Here is a 17,436-nt window from a genome sequence, read left to right as displayed (position 1 = left end):
GGACTGGAAAAGACTTGATCAGCTTTGGCAATAAGGCTTATGCCTTGGCTGCCCCTCACCGCCAACCTTGCAACATTACTAACAAAATACAACTATACAAACTGCACAAAAATGTCTGAATTGATTTAATTGTATTGCCAAGGACAAGGGAGAACAATTCACAGCATTTGATTCTGAGGACAGGGCTGCAACATCTGTGTCGACGGTGGTTGTAATGAGAAGTTCATGGCTCTATCTTTCTGGCTTCCCTGAAGAGGTGCAATTCATGGTGGAAGACTTACCAGCCCAAAATTATTCACCAGAAAGACAGACAACTCACTCCACTCACTCACAGACTCACAAGCAGCTCTCTGATCCTTGGGAACCTATAACCCCAAACCGAAGAGGAAACAGAGGAATTACTTTACATCCCAATAAAAGCAGCAAAGAGTCCTGTGGCACCTTATAGACTAACAGACGTATTGGAGCATGAGCTTTCATGGGTGAATACGGTTGCATCCGATGAAGTGGGTATTCACTTTGCTGCTTTTACAGATCCAGACTAACACGGCTACCCTTCTGATACCTTATATCCCAATGATACCACCGGCCAATTTATTCACAACAACAGTGTTGATTTGACTCATTGGGGTTGCAGACACAGGCCCTGAGTGGACAACAATCTAGTTAGTTGCATACCAACCATCAACTTCTCCTAACAAGAACTCTGATGGATGGAGAACAATGCTCGACCTCAGATAATTCAACAAGTTCATCAGAAACACGATTAAAAATGGTCACACTATATGCTATAAGGAACTGCCTGCTAAAAGCATCAACGCAGCAAACAGCATTGCAAGCCACCAAAGAGATGGTAACCCTCTTCACAAATCTGGGCTTCCTAATAAAAAGCAACCTGCCCCCTCTAACAACAGTGCAAGAACTGGACTTCATTGGGGCCCACCTCAACTCTATCAAGGCTATAGCCTCACTACAGAGACAATGTTCTTTCAGTCTCACCAGCCTCATACCTGCTGTGTGAAATAGCCCACAGGTATCTGCCAGGACTTACCCCCAACTCCTTGGCCACATGACAGCCACAACATTTGCTGTCAGATACACCAGATTAAACATCTGTTGCCTACAAGGAAGGCTGCGTATAAACTTTTGTTCCACACAGGCACAGCATAAACAAACACCTCATGATATCGGGCAAAATAAAGGACCCCCTCCTCTGGTGGGCAAAACTGACTAATATGTGCATGGAGGCACCCTTCATTCAGACCACAAATGCTTCACTCCTGGGATGCGGAGCACACCTGCACCCACATTCTATATAGGGCTGCTGGTCTCTTGTGGAATCCGTTAGACATATAAGCCTATTGGAACTTCAAGCTGTCCACAACGCTTGCTCCCAATTCCTGCAACTCATCAAAGACAAGGCTATTTGAAGCCTTAGCTTGTATGTATTATATATACCGACCAAGGGGAGCACCCTCACAGTACCTTTGTGTGCAAGTCGTAAAACCCTGACGATAGTGCATCAGACACAATATCCACACCACCACAGCAGATACCCTCAGCAGACAAATTTTTCAGGACCACGAAGGGAGCTCGACAACACCGTACTCCTGCATGTATTTCAGCACTGGGGGTTCCCCTCAGTAGACCTTTTATTAACTGCACAAAATACCGAACACTCTTGCTTTTGTTCCGGTGCAGGTATCGATGTGCTTGTTCTGGTGCAGGTATCGATGTGCAGTCATTAGGCAATGCATTCCTCCTCGAGTGCAATGCTCCCCTTCTCTGTGCGTTCCCTCCTATTCCTCTCTTGAACCGAGTGATCCACAAGATCAGGCTGGATGAGCCACAGTAATTCTACTATCATGGTCTCGCCAAACCATGGTATTCTTACTCCCTCAGCATGACCATGCATCCATGAATCGCACTCCCACTTCTGTCTCACCTGCTGTCCCAGGACTCAGACTGTGTCCTGCATCCACAGAAACTCTATCTCAGATCATGGCTCCTCCATTGCTCATGGAACCTGAGTTGACCTGTTCAGAAGAGGGCTCAGCTGAACAGAAATGAACTGTTGCTCATGCACCCTGAAAGGGAGACAAGTTAAGGCCTGATGCCAACTAAAATGGATGGCTTCCATCCAGGGGCATTACCCTCTATACTGCGTTACCTATTAGAACTCAAACGGTCAGACCTATCCATGAGCTCAATAAGTCCATCTACCTACCATCACAACATTTCATCCTAAGGTGATTGCCATCCCATCTTTACCCATCTACTGACCCAGTGTTTCCTCAGAGGGCTCAATAATGCCTACTCTGAACTACGTGGGCCTACTACACCAAGGGACCTGAACCTGGTCCTTTGAATCATCACCTCTTCCCCATGGGAACCCAGGATGACATAATCACTGTTACACCATTCTATGAAAGTAGCATTTCTTGTGGCAATGACATCTGTCACATGTATGGGAGCACTTAGGGCTTTCATGGCAGAACCTCCATACGTGGTCTTTGAGGATAAAATCTCCCTCAGACCACACCACTAAACCCCACACAGATAGAACACATTACACGCTCCATAATTTGATGTTTGGAGGGCATTGGCTTTTTACATAGACAGGACTAAACCATCCCATAAATCACCCAGACTGTTTCTATCCATCACTGCATGCTCCAAAAGGAGCACTATCTCTAAACAAAGACTTTCCACGTAGATCCAAAATGGCACAAATCTCTATCATCAGTGTGACTGCCAATCCCTCATTGGGATTCGTTCACATCCCACTAGAGCCTTATCAGCCTCCAAGGCTTCCCTGCACAATGTACCCATTGTGAGCATTTGTAGAGTTGCTGCCTGGGTTGCAGTCCATACCTTTAAACAGCACTATGCCTTAGAGCAACAGGAAACATCTGATACCTCCTTTGGATGCTCTCTACTATCGGAGGTCATGACTTTAACTCTGAAGCCCTTCCTTCCATCGGCGGTCATTGCTCTGACGTCACCTAAAGTGGAGCACCCACAGGGACAGCACTCGAAGAAGAAGTTACTCACCTTGTGCAGTAACTGAGGTTCTTCGAGATGTGTCTCCCTATGGGTGCTCCACTACCCTCCCTCCCTCCCCTCTACTTCGGAGTTTCTTTATTAGTCTCTGCAGTAGAGAAGGAACTGAGTGGAAGTTGGTCGCATAGGTTAACTGCCTGCAGCAGCGCAAGGCAGGGACTACGCACGTGCAGCCCAACTGGCACTAGTACTAAAAGTCTCTGACTACGAGCGCAGGGGCTCATGAACACCTCAAGTGGAGCACTCACAGGGACACGCATCTCTAAGAACCTCAGTTACTGCACAAGGTGAGTAACCTCTTCCTCTACCACTTGTCAGTCATCACAATGACTAGAGAAAACTGGGGAGATGCAGGGTGGGCCTGCCATATACAGCTTTCCTCAAGGACAGTTGCCCTCAGGTCTCACCCGATTGTCCTGCCGAAGATGTTCTGATGCTATATTAACCGATCTATTCATCTCCTGGTCTTCCCTGAATGAAACGAGACTGCATATGCTGGATGTCATAAGATCATTGTTTTAATTTGGACAGGACTAAATCATTCAGATATAGTGCCACGTTCTTTGTGATGTTTGCTGAAAGGGCTAAGGGACAAGTGGTGTTGGCACAAACTCTCTAAATGCATCTCGGACTGTGTTAAGATTTGTTATGGCCTGGCCAAGAAAGACCCATAAGGACATATTAGAGCTTACTCTACCATGCCCAAGCAACCTCAGCCGTCTTGGTGGCCCAGTTAGCGAACGTCCCCATCTCAGATATGCTAAGTGGGGATGTGTAGGTCAGGCCACATTTTCACATCTCGCTGTTCACAGGCTTCTAGATTGGATAGAAACTGTGATAGGTAGGCCTCTGTTCTCACTCCTCTTAGTGCTGGGATGACTGTTTGCTACACTCCCAGAGTGGAATCTGTGAATAATCATTTGAAGAAAGTACAGTTACTTATCCTATAGTAACTGGTTTTTCAAGCTAGTAAGGAATGATGAGATAGACAAATGAAGAAAAGTCTCTTGTCATAAATAATGCAATGTGAAGTGGTAGTCAAGAAAATAATTTGAATATCAGGATTTATTAACAAAAAAGAGTGCTCAGATATGCAGATTTGTTGTTGGCATAAAACAACTTACAATTGGATTAAGAATACTAAAACTATTTTGTTGGTTGCTTCACTTTATTTAAAAAAGGAAAAAAACATACCAGAAATAGGAAAATTTAGAGAAGAAGAAGAAGAATTGGAATGATTACACAGGTGTAAACTTCTCTGTGTTCATATATTTAAAGTTTAGAACTACTAATGTGTTTATTTGGTATGGGATATATCAGTGGCACACTATTATCCCAAGGAAATGACTTTTAGATACTGTGTTTGAGTTCTTTTTCTTTATGCTTTTAAAAATATATATTGTTTTCTTTAGTCCTTACAAGATGAAAGCTCTGTGCAATCACAGATATCAGATGAAGAGAGTTTAGAAACTGCAACTGAATCAACTGTAACCCTAAAAAATAAAACAGATTCAAGTCTTGCAACAAAAAGAAAAGAAGGTAATTGTCCTAATAAGACTAAATTTTTACCAATCCAAAATGGAACAAACATTTTAAGTGGGCTGTTCTGTTTAGAATGTCTGCTAAAGGGAACCTTATACCTAGCCAATACTTACTACTTTTGTGATTAGGGAAGAATTTTTTGTGGGGTGAGGTTGGGCAAAATCAGCCTTCCAAGAAAGGACTGTAAATATGTTTAAAACTGAAGCTCGATAACTTCTCACCACTGAGTGCTGGAATTGTAACAGATGTGCCTGTATATACACCTCTACCCCGATATAATGGGACCCGATATAACACGAATTTGATATAATGTGGTAAGGCAGTGCTCTGGGGGGACGGAGCTGTGCACGCCGATGGATCAAAGCAGGTTTGATATAACGTGGTTTCACCTATAACTCGGTAAGATTTTTGGCTTCTGAGGACAGCGTTATATTGAGGTAGAGGTGTAATGTTCATCTACTCTGTCCTTGCTAGCTGTTTGTGAGTAGGCAGGGTGTTGAAAATTACATGAATCCTGACCTTTGGAGAGCAAGACTTTTGGCAATTTGAATATCATGCTTGCTCCCCCCCCATAGGCAAAGTTCCAGCTCCTCAGCTAAACAATACGACAAAGTAGGAGGATACTATTTCCTATCATCAGACTAGATGGATTACTAGACTAGAAATGGATGCATAACTCTCATCTAGGTTACCAGCATGACTTTAGCCTTCATCAATAGTAACTAAAAGTAGCTCTGGCTAAAAATAATATATTGACCAAGGGTACATTTTTTTAAAGTGCCCAACTACCGTTTTCAAGAATGACTGAGGCACTTGGGAACCAAAGTCTCACTGACTTTCAGTCAGGTTCTTTTAAAATGTTACCCTACATTCCTACTTTTGAGTCTTGTGTTTCAAATGTGAAACAGGCTTGCTCTTTGATCCCTTTGAGAGCCATGAAATGAAATTGTCCTCTCTTTGTCTCCTTAAATAAAGAGTCCATAACATGCCTTTTAATATTTTTAAAAACATTGGTGATGATCTTGTCAGGTGAGGTAGTATGTAGTGGATTCAGGGGGTTTTAATAAATGCTTCAAGGTCTTGTACACCATTTTATGTTCCCTGCCTTGAGGTGTTTGCTATTTTCTAAATCTACATAATATGGAATGTGAAAACACTTGTCTATTTTCTTTCCCCTGAAGAATGTCTCATTTCTGCCACAATTTCTTTCTTTATAGATTTATAAATGAAATAGATCAGAAGAATTCTTTTGTTACATCAGCTAACTTCCAGAGACTAAAGACTATTTCTTCCCTTTTGCTCTCAGATAGCTGAAAATCCATAAGATTCCTTCAGGCAACTCTAATTTATCTTGCCCTTGACAAAATGGCACTGAGTCAATTCACACTTTCAGTTCCTACAAACAAAAAGTCAGATGAACACTTAGGCATTGTTGGATCTGGCTAATTACCAATCTTATTTAATTGTGTATAGGGACAGGGAAGGCAAGAGACTAATCAGTCTCAGATGTTGGGAGTTAAATTCAAAATTCCACTGCCACATGTTTTAAAACTACCTCAACTCCCCACTCTGGTCCTGTATTCTAGTATTCATACCTTTGGTCAAACAGAATAGAATAAATCTTATTTGCAGCCAACACTGCTCTTTAATTGGACAGATTGCTGTTTTTCCCCCTCCTTTTTCCCACTCATTTCTTCAGTTGAAAAGTGGTTCTTCTGTAGTCTCTGGGGCAGACGGAAAGAGACTTGACCCTGTGTTTGCCGCAAGATTATGCAGTTTACCATTGTCATCCTGCCTGCATAGTCCAAATACCACTACTAAAATAAAATGCTGCCTGTAAACGTGTGTGTGTCTATCTGTGTGTGAGAGAGAGAGCAAGAGAGTATGAGTGGTAGTATTGATTAGGAGTCTAATTCTTTATTCTGTTTAAGAGGCAAAACAAATGTAGACGCCTGTTCGTAGTAAAAATTGTGATGGTGAAATCTCAGATGCTATTCTGACCTATATTTAAATTTTCAGTGAGAGCAGTTGCCGTCACTGTTGGGATCAGTATCTCTTTGTGTCTGAGCACCAGCTATTTAAAAAAAGAAAGGGGAAAAAAAAAAGCTTCAGTGCCAGCTGAGTGCCCTAGATTCCTGTCTGCACTATTTCATATAGTTTAAAACTTTTGCTAATTTATTATAGATAATTGTAATATTTTTGATAAATCCTGGAAATATTCTAAAGTTCTACATGAAGATTCCAAGCAGTTGACAAGATATTACTCTACTCTTACTTAAAACTCGGTGATAGAGAGCTTGTGACTTAAACCACCTTCTTTTTACCTGTTCTTTTTATAGTGTTTAAAGGAGACAATTTCTGGGAAACTGAAGTATCAAGGTCTAACAATGAAGAGCAGCTTTGAAAAAAACCTAATATTTTAAAAGGATACTTGCAACCACCTGTTTTGCTCCTATTTTTTCATTGGGTACAAAATGCACACACAAATTTTAACAAAGTGCTTAATAATCCTCTTGCTAGCTTCTGATTATTTCCAACAGCAGAATTTGATCAGTCATGAAAACACCCGCTGTCTGTAGTAAAAATCTATTACAAAAAGTAGTTCATATTCAGTAAAACATTTTTCAACTGAACAACTCACCCATTTCTGTTCTCTGAAAATAAGTGTGACTGGTTTATGTACTCAAAGGCTGATTAGAGTTAGTTGCAGAAACCATCAAAAGGTAAAATTCTTTTTAGCATTAGTTATTTATATAATACATACATGAAAAGAACATTAAGATTGCAAAATCAATCATTCAAAATTTAAGAAATGCATGAATTGAGGATGTCTGTGCAACTATAATATGCCCCCCCATGTTCATATGCATTATCATACAATCTTTAATTACACAATCATACATAAGGCTTTGAGTTTGTAACGGAAGCCATGGATTCCATGACCTCTGTGACTTCTACGGCAACCAGCCGCACCGGCCACTGCTGGGGCAGTTTCCCCCTCCCCTCAACAGCAGCAGGATTTTGGGTGGGGAGCTCAGGACTGGGGTGTGGGAGGGGGTGGGGGTGAGGGCTGTGGGCAGCACTTACCTCAGGGGTGGCACTCCCCAGAAGCGGTGACATCTCTCAGCTCCTAGAGGGAGGCCTCCACCGAGAAGCTGAGGGATGTCGCTGCTTCTGGAAAGGCATGGAGCTGGGTAGGGAGCCTGCCAGCCTCACTAACTCCCATCTCCCCCTAGCACTAGCAGGGGTCCCAGGCTACTCCCCATCCGAGCATCTGCGGTACTCCCAAGATTTAGTCAGGAGTATATAGTACAAGTCATGGACAGGTCACGGGCTGTGAATATTTGTTTACTGCCTGTGAGCTGTCCATGACTACTTCTAAAAATACCCGTGACTAAAATGTAGGCTTAATCATACACAGTTTTTCGATAGGGTTCCCTTGCTTCATTCAGGGTGCAGAATGCATGACACCCAATAAGCGAGTCAATATTTTGTTTTCTCCTCCATTATTCAATGGGTGGCCCCAGGCCTTATTTACTGTACACTATTCAAACCCTTCTCTGAAGACAGAATTATGAACTTCTGCATGGATTTTTAATGTGTCCCTCATCGCTATAGTATCTGAATGTTTCAGAAACACTTGGTTTCAGCACATCCCTGTGAGATAAGGGAGTATTATCCCCATTTTACTAATGGGGAACTGCAGCACAAACACTAAAGTTGAAAGTGTCCACTAATTTTGGGTGCCCAATGTGAGCTGCTTAGGATCTGATTTTTTTAGAATACTTGCCATTATAGGGCACTTTATCTGATCAAAACACAGCTCCTACTAACTTTATTTGTGAGCACTTACCCCTTCTGCGAATCAGACCTCTAAGTCAAATTCAGCATCCAGAAAATGAGATGCACATAATTTGGTTTATTTAAAATCTGTCTCCTTTAATAATAGAAGAAAAAATGACTTATTTCAGAAACAAATGTGCAGCATCAGGAGCAAAGGATACCAGAGCTGAGGTATCTGGAAAGTCATGAGGAACAGTCCAGTTCTCTTGGAAGTTACAGAAAACAAGTGGAGCAGTTAAAACTAAATTGTATTACATCTGCAAAGAAATGGGAGATTCCAGAAGAGAGACACAAGAGCTACTCAGAGGTGACTTCATTCTTTTCTTGTATAGGAATGTAAAATGTGGTGGTTTTGTCTAGTCACTTTCTCTTGTTTTCTTACGTATTGCTATGGATGCAGAAATCTACAGTGCTTCATAAAAGCTCATCCTCACTAAATTGAGACTAATGTGCTCTTACGCTATGTGAGAATTTCTGAACTAACAGCCTACTTTACTGTTAGGGAAAGCGATCAAGTTTTGAACAGCCTATCCTTCCCATTTCAAAAAGATCATCGCCAGTAGAAGCTGCTCCTAAAAGAAAAGATCCAGTGTATTTTTGTGGAACACCAAGCAACAACACGCTGAGTGATTATATGGCCTGGTAAGGTGTGTGTGTGTGTGTGTGTGTGTGTGTGTTTAAATGGACTTACCACAGTAACTTTGTAATACTTTTATTAAGATAACATAGTTTAGGGCCTCTAAATTGCAAACCTAATGTTTAGATGCTACTCCTCGGATAATTCTGCTCCAAAAAATAAAAAATTCTATGCACAATATTTTAAAATTTTGACCAAATTCTGCATATTTTATTTGTCAAAATAACACAATATAATCATGCCAGTTTCAATTACTTAGGTATTTTGAAATACATTACCAATCAGGAAGATTCTCTGCAGCTTGAGGTCTTCAAACCACAATTTGAGGACTTCAATAACTCAGACATAGGTTAGGCGTTTGTTATAGAAGTGGATGGGTGAGATTGTATGGCCTGCGTTGTGCAGGAGGTCAGACTAGATTGTCATAATAGTCCCTTCTGACCTTAACGTTTATGAGTCTATGAGCAAGTATATCTGTAACAATAAGGACAAGGGAAAAAAAAAGATTCAGGTAATGGTTTTATCTGGCAGATTCCTTAATTGGCATATTAATACAGAACTTTGAGTAATTCATTTAAACTACAATACAAAAATGTATTTCCCATCCCTCTGAAGCAGTGAAAAGGCTTTGGAGAGTTGGGGTAATGGAGGAGCTGAGGGAGAGAGAGAAGGAACCTGGGAGTGAAACTAGAGGGTTGTTGTCTATGGGTGGGAGAAGTATGGAATAGGGGTTGTTTTTTGGAGGAAGCGGGGGGATTGTTAGGGAGTTGGGAATTCTCCCTCATGCAGATGCTTGGATTCAGCCAGGATCTCCCATTCAGTTAGGCACATCTGCCCCTTTTCCTGTATGTCCTGCAGCTCCTTTCCCCATGTGTCCTTCAGCCCCTTCCACCATCCTCATGTGTCCCTGCCTCCCATCTTCCTGTGGCCCTCTGGCACCCCTCCCACTCAGCCCCTGGCTCAGTGCTGTCACCCCTCTAGTTCCTGAGCCTGTACCCCAGTCTGTTCTGCCCCAGTAGCCCTTCTGAACCCCAGTCTGTAGCCCCCAGTAGTCTCATGTGCTCCTGTCTGCCGTAACTGGCTCCATGGGAAAGGTGCTGTTTGAATGCAGCCGTCTGCTGGCTGTTCTGGCGCCACAGCAACCTCTGGTGAATGAAAGGCAGAAGTGCAGCACTTCTCGAGCAGAATGTCTGTGCCGCACATGAGTTCTGCATGTGCGCAGTGGCACAGAAATCCCCCAGGAGTAAGAGAGTCTAGAAAAGATTTCTGTGCATCTTTATGCATGATATCAGGAACAGCGCATCACTCTAAGAAATCAGAATGATTTTAGAATATAAGGAATTTGTTGGCTTCAAGTTCCAAAATCAGGGCTTCAATACTAAATCTAAACAATGGGTCTTTGTTACAAACACTTAAATGTTGATATCTAGTCACTAATAAAGGACACTTTATCTTTTAATCAATCCCAAAATTAGGGATTCAAAGACCCATATTGACTTGAACAATTAATCTGCATAAATTTGAGAAACCAGTATTGTAGATTCTGGAGTGGTTGAACTTGTTTCCTTTCTGGAATGGTACCTTTGAAGAGTGTGTTAATGTATTGGGAAGGAAGTGGTAGGAGCTGGAGTGGGGGATAGGAGGAGAGAGAAAGGAGCCATAGGAGAACAAGGGCAGAAGGGTTTACAATGACTAGAGCACTCTCCCATCCAGAATGTGGACTAGATCCCAGGATTTCTGAGTCTTGGCATTCCTCTGCAGTTAAGCATATAGGTGTGAAACCCACTGGCAAAGTATCTCTCATTCCTCTAATAACTGGTCCACATAAAAGCAAACAGCCTATTACTGCTACCAATTACTGTTAGTTCAAGTGTTAGAGATCTGTGCTGTGGATTCTGTGTTGTGCCAGCTCAGATGAGGAGCCCATGCGTGAATCAATATGATTCCACATGATAGAATTTTTTCAGAAACTTAAAACAAAAAAACTACACAGAGGTCTGATCTACACTAGGGAATTAGGTCAGTATAACTATGTTGTTTGGTTGTGAAAAATCCACACCCTATGGCAATGCAGTTAAGCTGACCTAACCCCCTGTGTAGACAGCACTAGGTCAACAGGAGAATTCTCCCATCAACCTGGCTACTGCCTGTTGAGTAGGTGGAGTACCTATGCCAAAGGGAGATATCCGTTGGCATAAGTAATGTCTTCAGTGAAGTGCTACAGTGGTGCAGCTGTGCTGCTGCAGCATTTTATGTGCAGAAAAGTGCTAAAACAACATAAAGGTGAAAAGTTAAGCTCTCAAAAGTAAGGAAATGTCAGAATTAAAGGTCACCCATGCAACCTTTAATTAGGCACCTTGTGAAAATGCATTGATGCTCTTTAATTATGTGATTCCATACTCATGGACTGTGCTCTGGGAAGGGATCCGAATTGTGTAGTGAATGAGGCTTTTTATAACACCCCTGCCTTGTTTGTTGTGGAAGTTGGAAGATATGAGTGAAGTAGAGGACTTCAGGAAGAGAGTGGGTTGTCTCATGAGTGAGGTAGTTGAATGCCATCCTGGATTCCATTTTTGCTTCTCCCACCAGGTTTGTGTGTGATGCTGGGCAAGTCATTTAAACCAGACTTTTCGCAGTTGGCCACTAGTTGTCTTCCTTATTTTCTTGGTGCTGAATTTTCAGAAGAGCTGAGCATTGCAGTCAAAAGGAGCTGTGCTTTGAACGTACTAAGTACTATTAAAAAAACCTCTATGTAATTTTAAACAAACAACAAAAAACTCAGTCCAAGCTGTGTCAAGTTGGTCATCTAAAATTAATGAACACTTTTCCCAGTTTTGGTCTTACACAGAGATGATCAGTTCCCTATCTGTAAAGCAGGGATAATATACCTTACTGGGATGTTATGAAGATTCATTGATGATTGTGGAGCACTTGGATACTTTAGTGAAAGCACCATAGAAAAACTCATAAGGAAATGAATAATTCTGTATTCAGTGAAGAATTTGGATGGCTTGCAGTAAATGATGAACGGGTCCACACTGAATGAAGATGATTAAAAGAAATACTGTCTGACTACATGTTCAGTGGGCAGAATTCTTTGCACTGAATGAGGCAAGGGTCCAGTGGAAAAAATTGTATGTCAGGATGTAATTAAAGACTGAATCATAACATATATACGTAAGATAACCAAACTGAAGACTGTACAGTGAGCCTTAATTCTGGCATTTCCTAACTTTTGAGTGTTTCATTCTGCAATCTTAATGTTGTTCTAATGTGTTTCTTATCTAGATATATCAACATACACAGAGTGACCAAGACTTTTAAAAACCTGCTAAGTCTATACATTGGTACTATAATATGGACCTTTGTGCCCATCTTTAGGCACTCATTTCTTCACATTTTTATGTTTTAAATCTTGACCAGTGTCTTCATCCTAAAATTGTAAATTTGAGTAAAAGATTGTGAGCTTGAAACTAAAGAATTCCAGGTAGAGTTCTGACACACACACTGCCTCTGAACATGGTAGGTTTTCTAACTATTTTGTATGTTCATCCTCCCAGTTTTTTTGGGCAGGAGGATAATACCTCAGAGAGGTGTTTTGATCAATTAGTTAACATTTATGAAATATTTCTGAAGATTAAATATTATTTGTGTTTACTTAGATACTTCACATTTGAGAGGTACTTTTTCATCTCAAGTTTGAGAGCCTATGTATAGTAAACTGCACTAATGAATAGGAGCATGAATAAAGTAGTGACAAAGGCATTCAGTGACAGACTGGATAAACTGTTATGATTTTAGGAAGTACTACAGATTTCAACTTGGAATAGACCTACTTTCATACTAGGCATTGTGACCTAGCGGATAGGGCATTGGACTGGGAATTAGGAGACCTGGGTTCTTATTCCTGGTTCTGCTGCTGGGTGATTGTGGGCAAGTCACTTAACCTGTACCTCACTTTCCCCATCTATAAAATGTGAATGATACCTCTTCTTCTAAAGTACTTTGAGTCTACTTATGAAAAACATTATAAATAGCTAGGTGGTGGTAGTATTATTATTTATTATTATATTTTTGTAGTAATACTGATTAGGAACAAACCTCTATTTGATGATGACAGATATTTCCCACAGTTTCAGAACTCCAGTTGTAAAGAATGATTTCCCACCAGCGTGTCAAGTGTCCACTCCATATAATCAGGTTCCATATTTCCAGCCACATACACCAGCAACTCCATTTCAAAGCCAAATTGGCTTACAGGTAACCTGAATTGTATCTCCTTTCATCTAAAAAATATTTTAGCTCTTTCCAAGATTTTCCAGCCCCATATTTCTCTTGATTCAATAAGGGAGAAGTAGGTGTGTGTTTTGTATAGATTTAGTTCACCTTTACATTTATGTCTAAGGCTGTTGCAGATCACCTATCTGGAGCAGGAATATGGTAGAGTTCATATTGCCGTAATCAGAAAAGAATAACTGTTTCTGCCTCTCTGTCATTTCACTGAAATGTATGTTTACTATATTAGGTCAGGGCTTGAAAAATCCCTTAAGCCATATAAAAAAAGATTTCTTGGGAGAATTCAGTCAATATCTGTGAAATCTAAACTTCATTTTAAAGGTGGCGTGGAGGACTTTTTAATCCTTTACAGTTGTGAAAATAGTCTTCCAAATGTAAATTAGTGCAAGAGCAGTGATGTCTTCACGAATTTGCCAACAGTTCACTCTTGTATCTCTCTGCTGCAATATGCAACTGAATTAAAGTAGAACTATCTATTGTCGATTTTTCCTGCTGTTGTTTTAGACCCCTTTGGACAGAGACAAAACTGGCAAGAATAAGATGTGTTTCACTCTGCTCAGGTTTGGGAAGTACTGGAGCTATTCACTGCCGAGAAGGCTCCAAAAAGAGGCTAGCAGAAGGGTAGAAGGCAGAAACTTCCACCTTCACAGCATCCAGCAAGCTTAGGGAGGCAGAGGGAAAAGGAAAATAAAGAGATTATGGTTCTCCTTGCTAGTAGACAATGTGATTTGAGGGATCAGTTTCAGAAATATATTAGCAGGTGACTATCTGAAAAATGGAATAACTTAGAACCCAGGGACAGGCTCCTGGTAGGAATCCCACTACTTATGGGGCTGGGCTTCTCACTAGGGCATTACGCCTGGGCAGAGGGGCCCATCTTCTTAATTTTAATCCTCTATTAGGTGCCTAAGAATTTTTTCCTCTTTTTTTTTTTCAAACCCTGTGCAAAGGGAAGGGGGGAAATTGATGGGACAAGTTAGAAAAGAGAAATAGGGGAGAGGGAGAGACAGAAAATGAGAGATGGACGTGAAGTGCACAATACAAAGAGAGAAAGGAGGAGTATAATGGAGTGGAAGGAGGAAAAAGGAAACTTTAGGACTCCAATAAGAGTGCAGGAAAAGATGCACCATGATCTATTATATTAAGTAAAAGTGGAATGAAGCCAAGAAGGGAAAGAAAGTATACAGAAGTAATGGACATGGTAAGCTTTTTTAAACTTACTGAACAAAAGTGAATTGGCAAAATATAAACTGAACACGGTAAAATATTTTTATTCTTTTAATGCAAAGTTTGGCTTTGGATACATAGGAAGTATCATTACATAAATATATATTTCCATCCTCAAGATATTAAGTGTTGGGTGGATTTTTCAAGCCCTGAATTAAGTGCTTTGATAGGGAAAGCCACAAAGATTTTTGTAATTGTATTGTTACTTAGCAATATTGTGATAATCTTCATCAAGATTTCAAAATCTCCATTGGGGGAATAAATGTTTATCTCATAAATAAATGTTGCTGTCTGAAAATATTGATCTGTCTAACAAGAGTTGTCTGCCAATTCTGATAATTGCTAAATTTGCATAACCTTAATTTAGTCAAGAAGGCTTCTCAGTATCTAGATCTGAAATCTACCAATGGCTGAAATTCAAACTGCTGCACATATTTGTTTTCATAAAACAAATGCCATACTATTTCCTCTTTAAATGAAATAAAACTTAAGATATATAATTTTAAACTAGTGCATATTTTTGTAATCCAAAGGCAAATTTTAGAACGTCTCAATGACACATCTCTGATCTGGTCAAGAAAGTGTGTGTATAACATGGTTGTAGCTGTCAAAAAAATAATTACAACTGTTCTTAAAGCTGTCTCATCAAGTACTATCTTACAAAATGCCAGAAGTAAGATTGCCCATGAAATCTTAGTTTTGTTCCCTGATGTATAAACACTGATTAATTAAATTAGCTTGGTTTTTCCCTCCACAGTACTGTTCAGGGCCTGGAATGTTTGCAGTGCAGTTGGAATGTTTACAGTATTTAATGAGCAAGCTTCTAGCAAGTATCACAGCACCTGCACAAATAGCTATTTTCATTTTAATTTTTCTGAATGCAGGTTTCAGCTTCTATACCTTCAAATGAATGCCTGGCCATTAAGGGAAGAGTGTACACCATATTAAAACAAATAGGTAGCGGTGGCTCAAGTAAGGTAGGAGATTTTTTTTTTAACCTTTAAGACTAATGGAGTCCATTATTTGTAATCTGACTACTTCTGTTCAAATATGTAGATCATGAGTGTCACACAGATAGGTCATTTGCTAGAGACAACCTGGATGATGTATTAGGTGACCTGCATAACACATTCAGATTCTTCAGAATCTTACTTTTTACTAAGTGAAAGCTTAGTTTCTAGTCCTCAGAGCTGCAGGGAACATTCCAAATGTGACCAGAATTTAACCACTGTAATAATGTCTGCCTGAGTCTGCAGACAGCCTGAAACAGTGACAGGTGTGAACACCCATGGCCCCTATTAATCTAATTGCAGTATCAGTTTTCAAGACCAGTGATGTCTTGTTAATGTAAACATTAGAGACTTTAATCACTGATCACTTTAGTGGATGAAATAGGAATAGTAGATGGGAGTGAAGCACGTTGGGTTGAGACCTGGGAGATGCTAGAGGGAAAGAAATGTGGAGAAAAGAAGACAGGAGATTCTCTGAGACAGGAAATAGAGAGAGGAGGATGGAGAAGAAAAAGAAACAGATAGAAATAGAAGAGGTGCATCCTTTTTTACTGTATAGTGAATGTGACAAAGCTCTGAACAAATTATGACTATAGTCAGGTGCCCAACTCCCACTAACTCCTTTAAGTGCCTCTGAAAATTTTAGGCTAGAGTCAACAAACATTTAAAAATAAGATTCCTTTCCCCCTGCCCACCTAGCTTTATCATGTATAAATGCCTGAGAGCTGTTTATCTAGTTTTTAGGAGTTAAATTTTCAAGGCTCCTTAGACATACCAGTGATATCAATTTTTACCTTTCTAAGACATTTTGTCTCTGGGAGTTTCTAGCATCCCTTCCACCTGCCAGCAATGGAAACTCTGGTTCAACAATAACTGTTAAGTCTCTCTCAGATGTTGTCAAGGCTGAATCCCCGCTCTGTCATTCCGAGTGCAGAAGGTGGGGACCTGTAAGGCTGCTAAAAATGAATATCTGCCATTCCAGGCTTGTATTAAACTCCCAAGGTTACAACTTTTTTCTGACCTTGGCTTGGTAAATGCTGCCACCACCCAAATATTAAAAAAACCCTTTGAATTGAGGAAGGAGCACGTGGGAGTTCTTCTCTGTGGGGTACCCTCAAGCCCTTTCACTCTCCTCCCCCCTCCGGGAAGAGCTGAGAAAGAAAAAAAGGAAATTAGCTGTGGCTATCAGCAAATCAAACATGCACAAACCTCTTAAAACACCAAAAATCCAATCCTGTTCTTAAAAAGGTACATTTTATTAAAAACAAGAAGGGAAAAAGTACATCTGGAACTTAAGCTTTTGCTAGATTTTAAAAGAGCAATTCCAAAAATCAAGCACCCAAATAGCTTTCTTGGGGAGTCAGCTTAAAAGTGACAAGCAAACAAAAGCATCTGGGGTTAGCAGAGAGCAGATCCACAAGCCAAAATAAAAAATAAAAGAAATAACCCTAACAGCATCTTTTTAGACATTCTCTAATTTTACTTACATATCTGAGGCTCCAGTTAAGTAGGTTCGAGGTATGAATTGATAATCCATAATCATACCTTGTTTAAAGCTAGCAAAGAATCCTGTGGCACCTTATAGACTAACAGACGTTTTGGAGCATGAGCTTTCGTGGGTGAATACCCACTTCCTCAGATGCATTGTTTAAAGCTAGTTACAGCATTACTGCTCCGTGTCCCTGCAGCCCAAAGAACAACAGACAAAGGGAAAGTTTCTTTCCCAAGTTTAAAAGTTCTAGTCTTCCCACTGGCTCTTTTGGTCAGGTGCCCACTCCTTTTGTTTTACCTGTGGACTTGTTAACCCTTTACAGGTAA

The 17,436-nt window shown here is 40.5% G+C and overlaps 1 protein-coding gene across 3 annotated transcripts in view; it reads left to right on the top strand.

The window, feature by feature from the left end:
• The window catches only part of TTK (TTK protein kinase), a 111,923-nt gene that overhangs the window by 53,433 nt on the left and 41,054 nt on the right, over positions 1–17,436 (top strand). For all 3 annotated transcript variants that reach the window (XM_050950099.1, XM_050950100.1, XM_050950102.1), the window contains 5 exons: positions 4,476–4,602; positions 8,577–8,755; positions 8,951–9,090; positions 13,219–13,345; positions 15,493–15,585. In XM_050950099.1, the coding sequence (XP_050806056.1) occupies positions 4,476–4,602; positions 8,577–8,755; positions 8,951–9,090; positions 13,219–13,345; positions 15,493–15,585 (666 nt within the window). The remainder of the gene's footprint in view (positions 1–4,475; positions 4,603–8,576; positions 8,756–8,950; positions 9,091–13,218; positions 13,346–15,492; positions 15,586–17,436) is intronic.

Source organism: Gopherus flavomarginatus, chromosome 4 (assembly GCF_025201925.1).
Source record: "Gopherus flavomarginatus isolate rGopFla2 chromosome 4, rGopFla2.mat.asm, whole genome shotgun sequence".
Classification (NCBI taxonomy): Eukaryota; Metazoa; Chordata; order Testudines; family Testudinidae; genus Gopherus; species Gopherus flavomarginatus.
The sequence above is the reverse complement of the archived record's forward strand: the minus strand, read 5'-3'. Positions and strand labels throughout refer to the sequence as shown.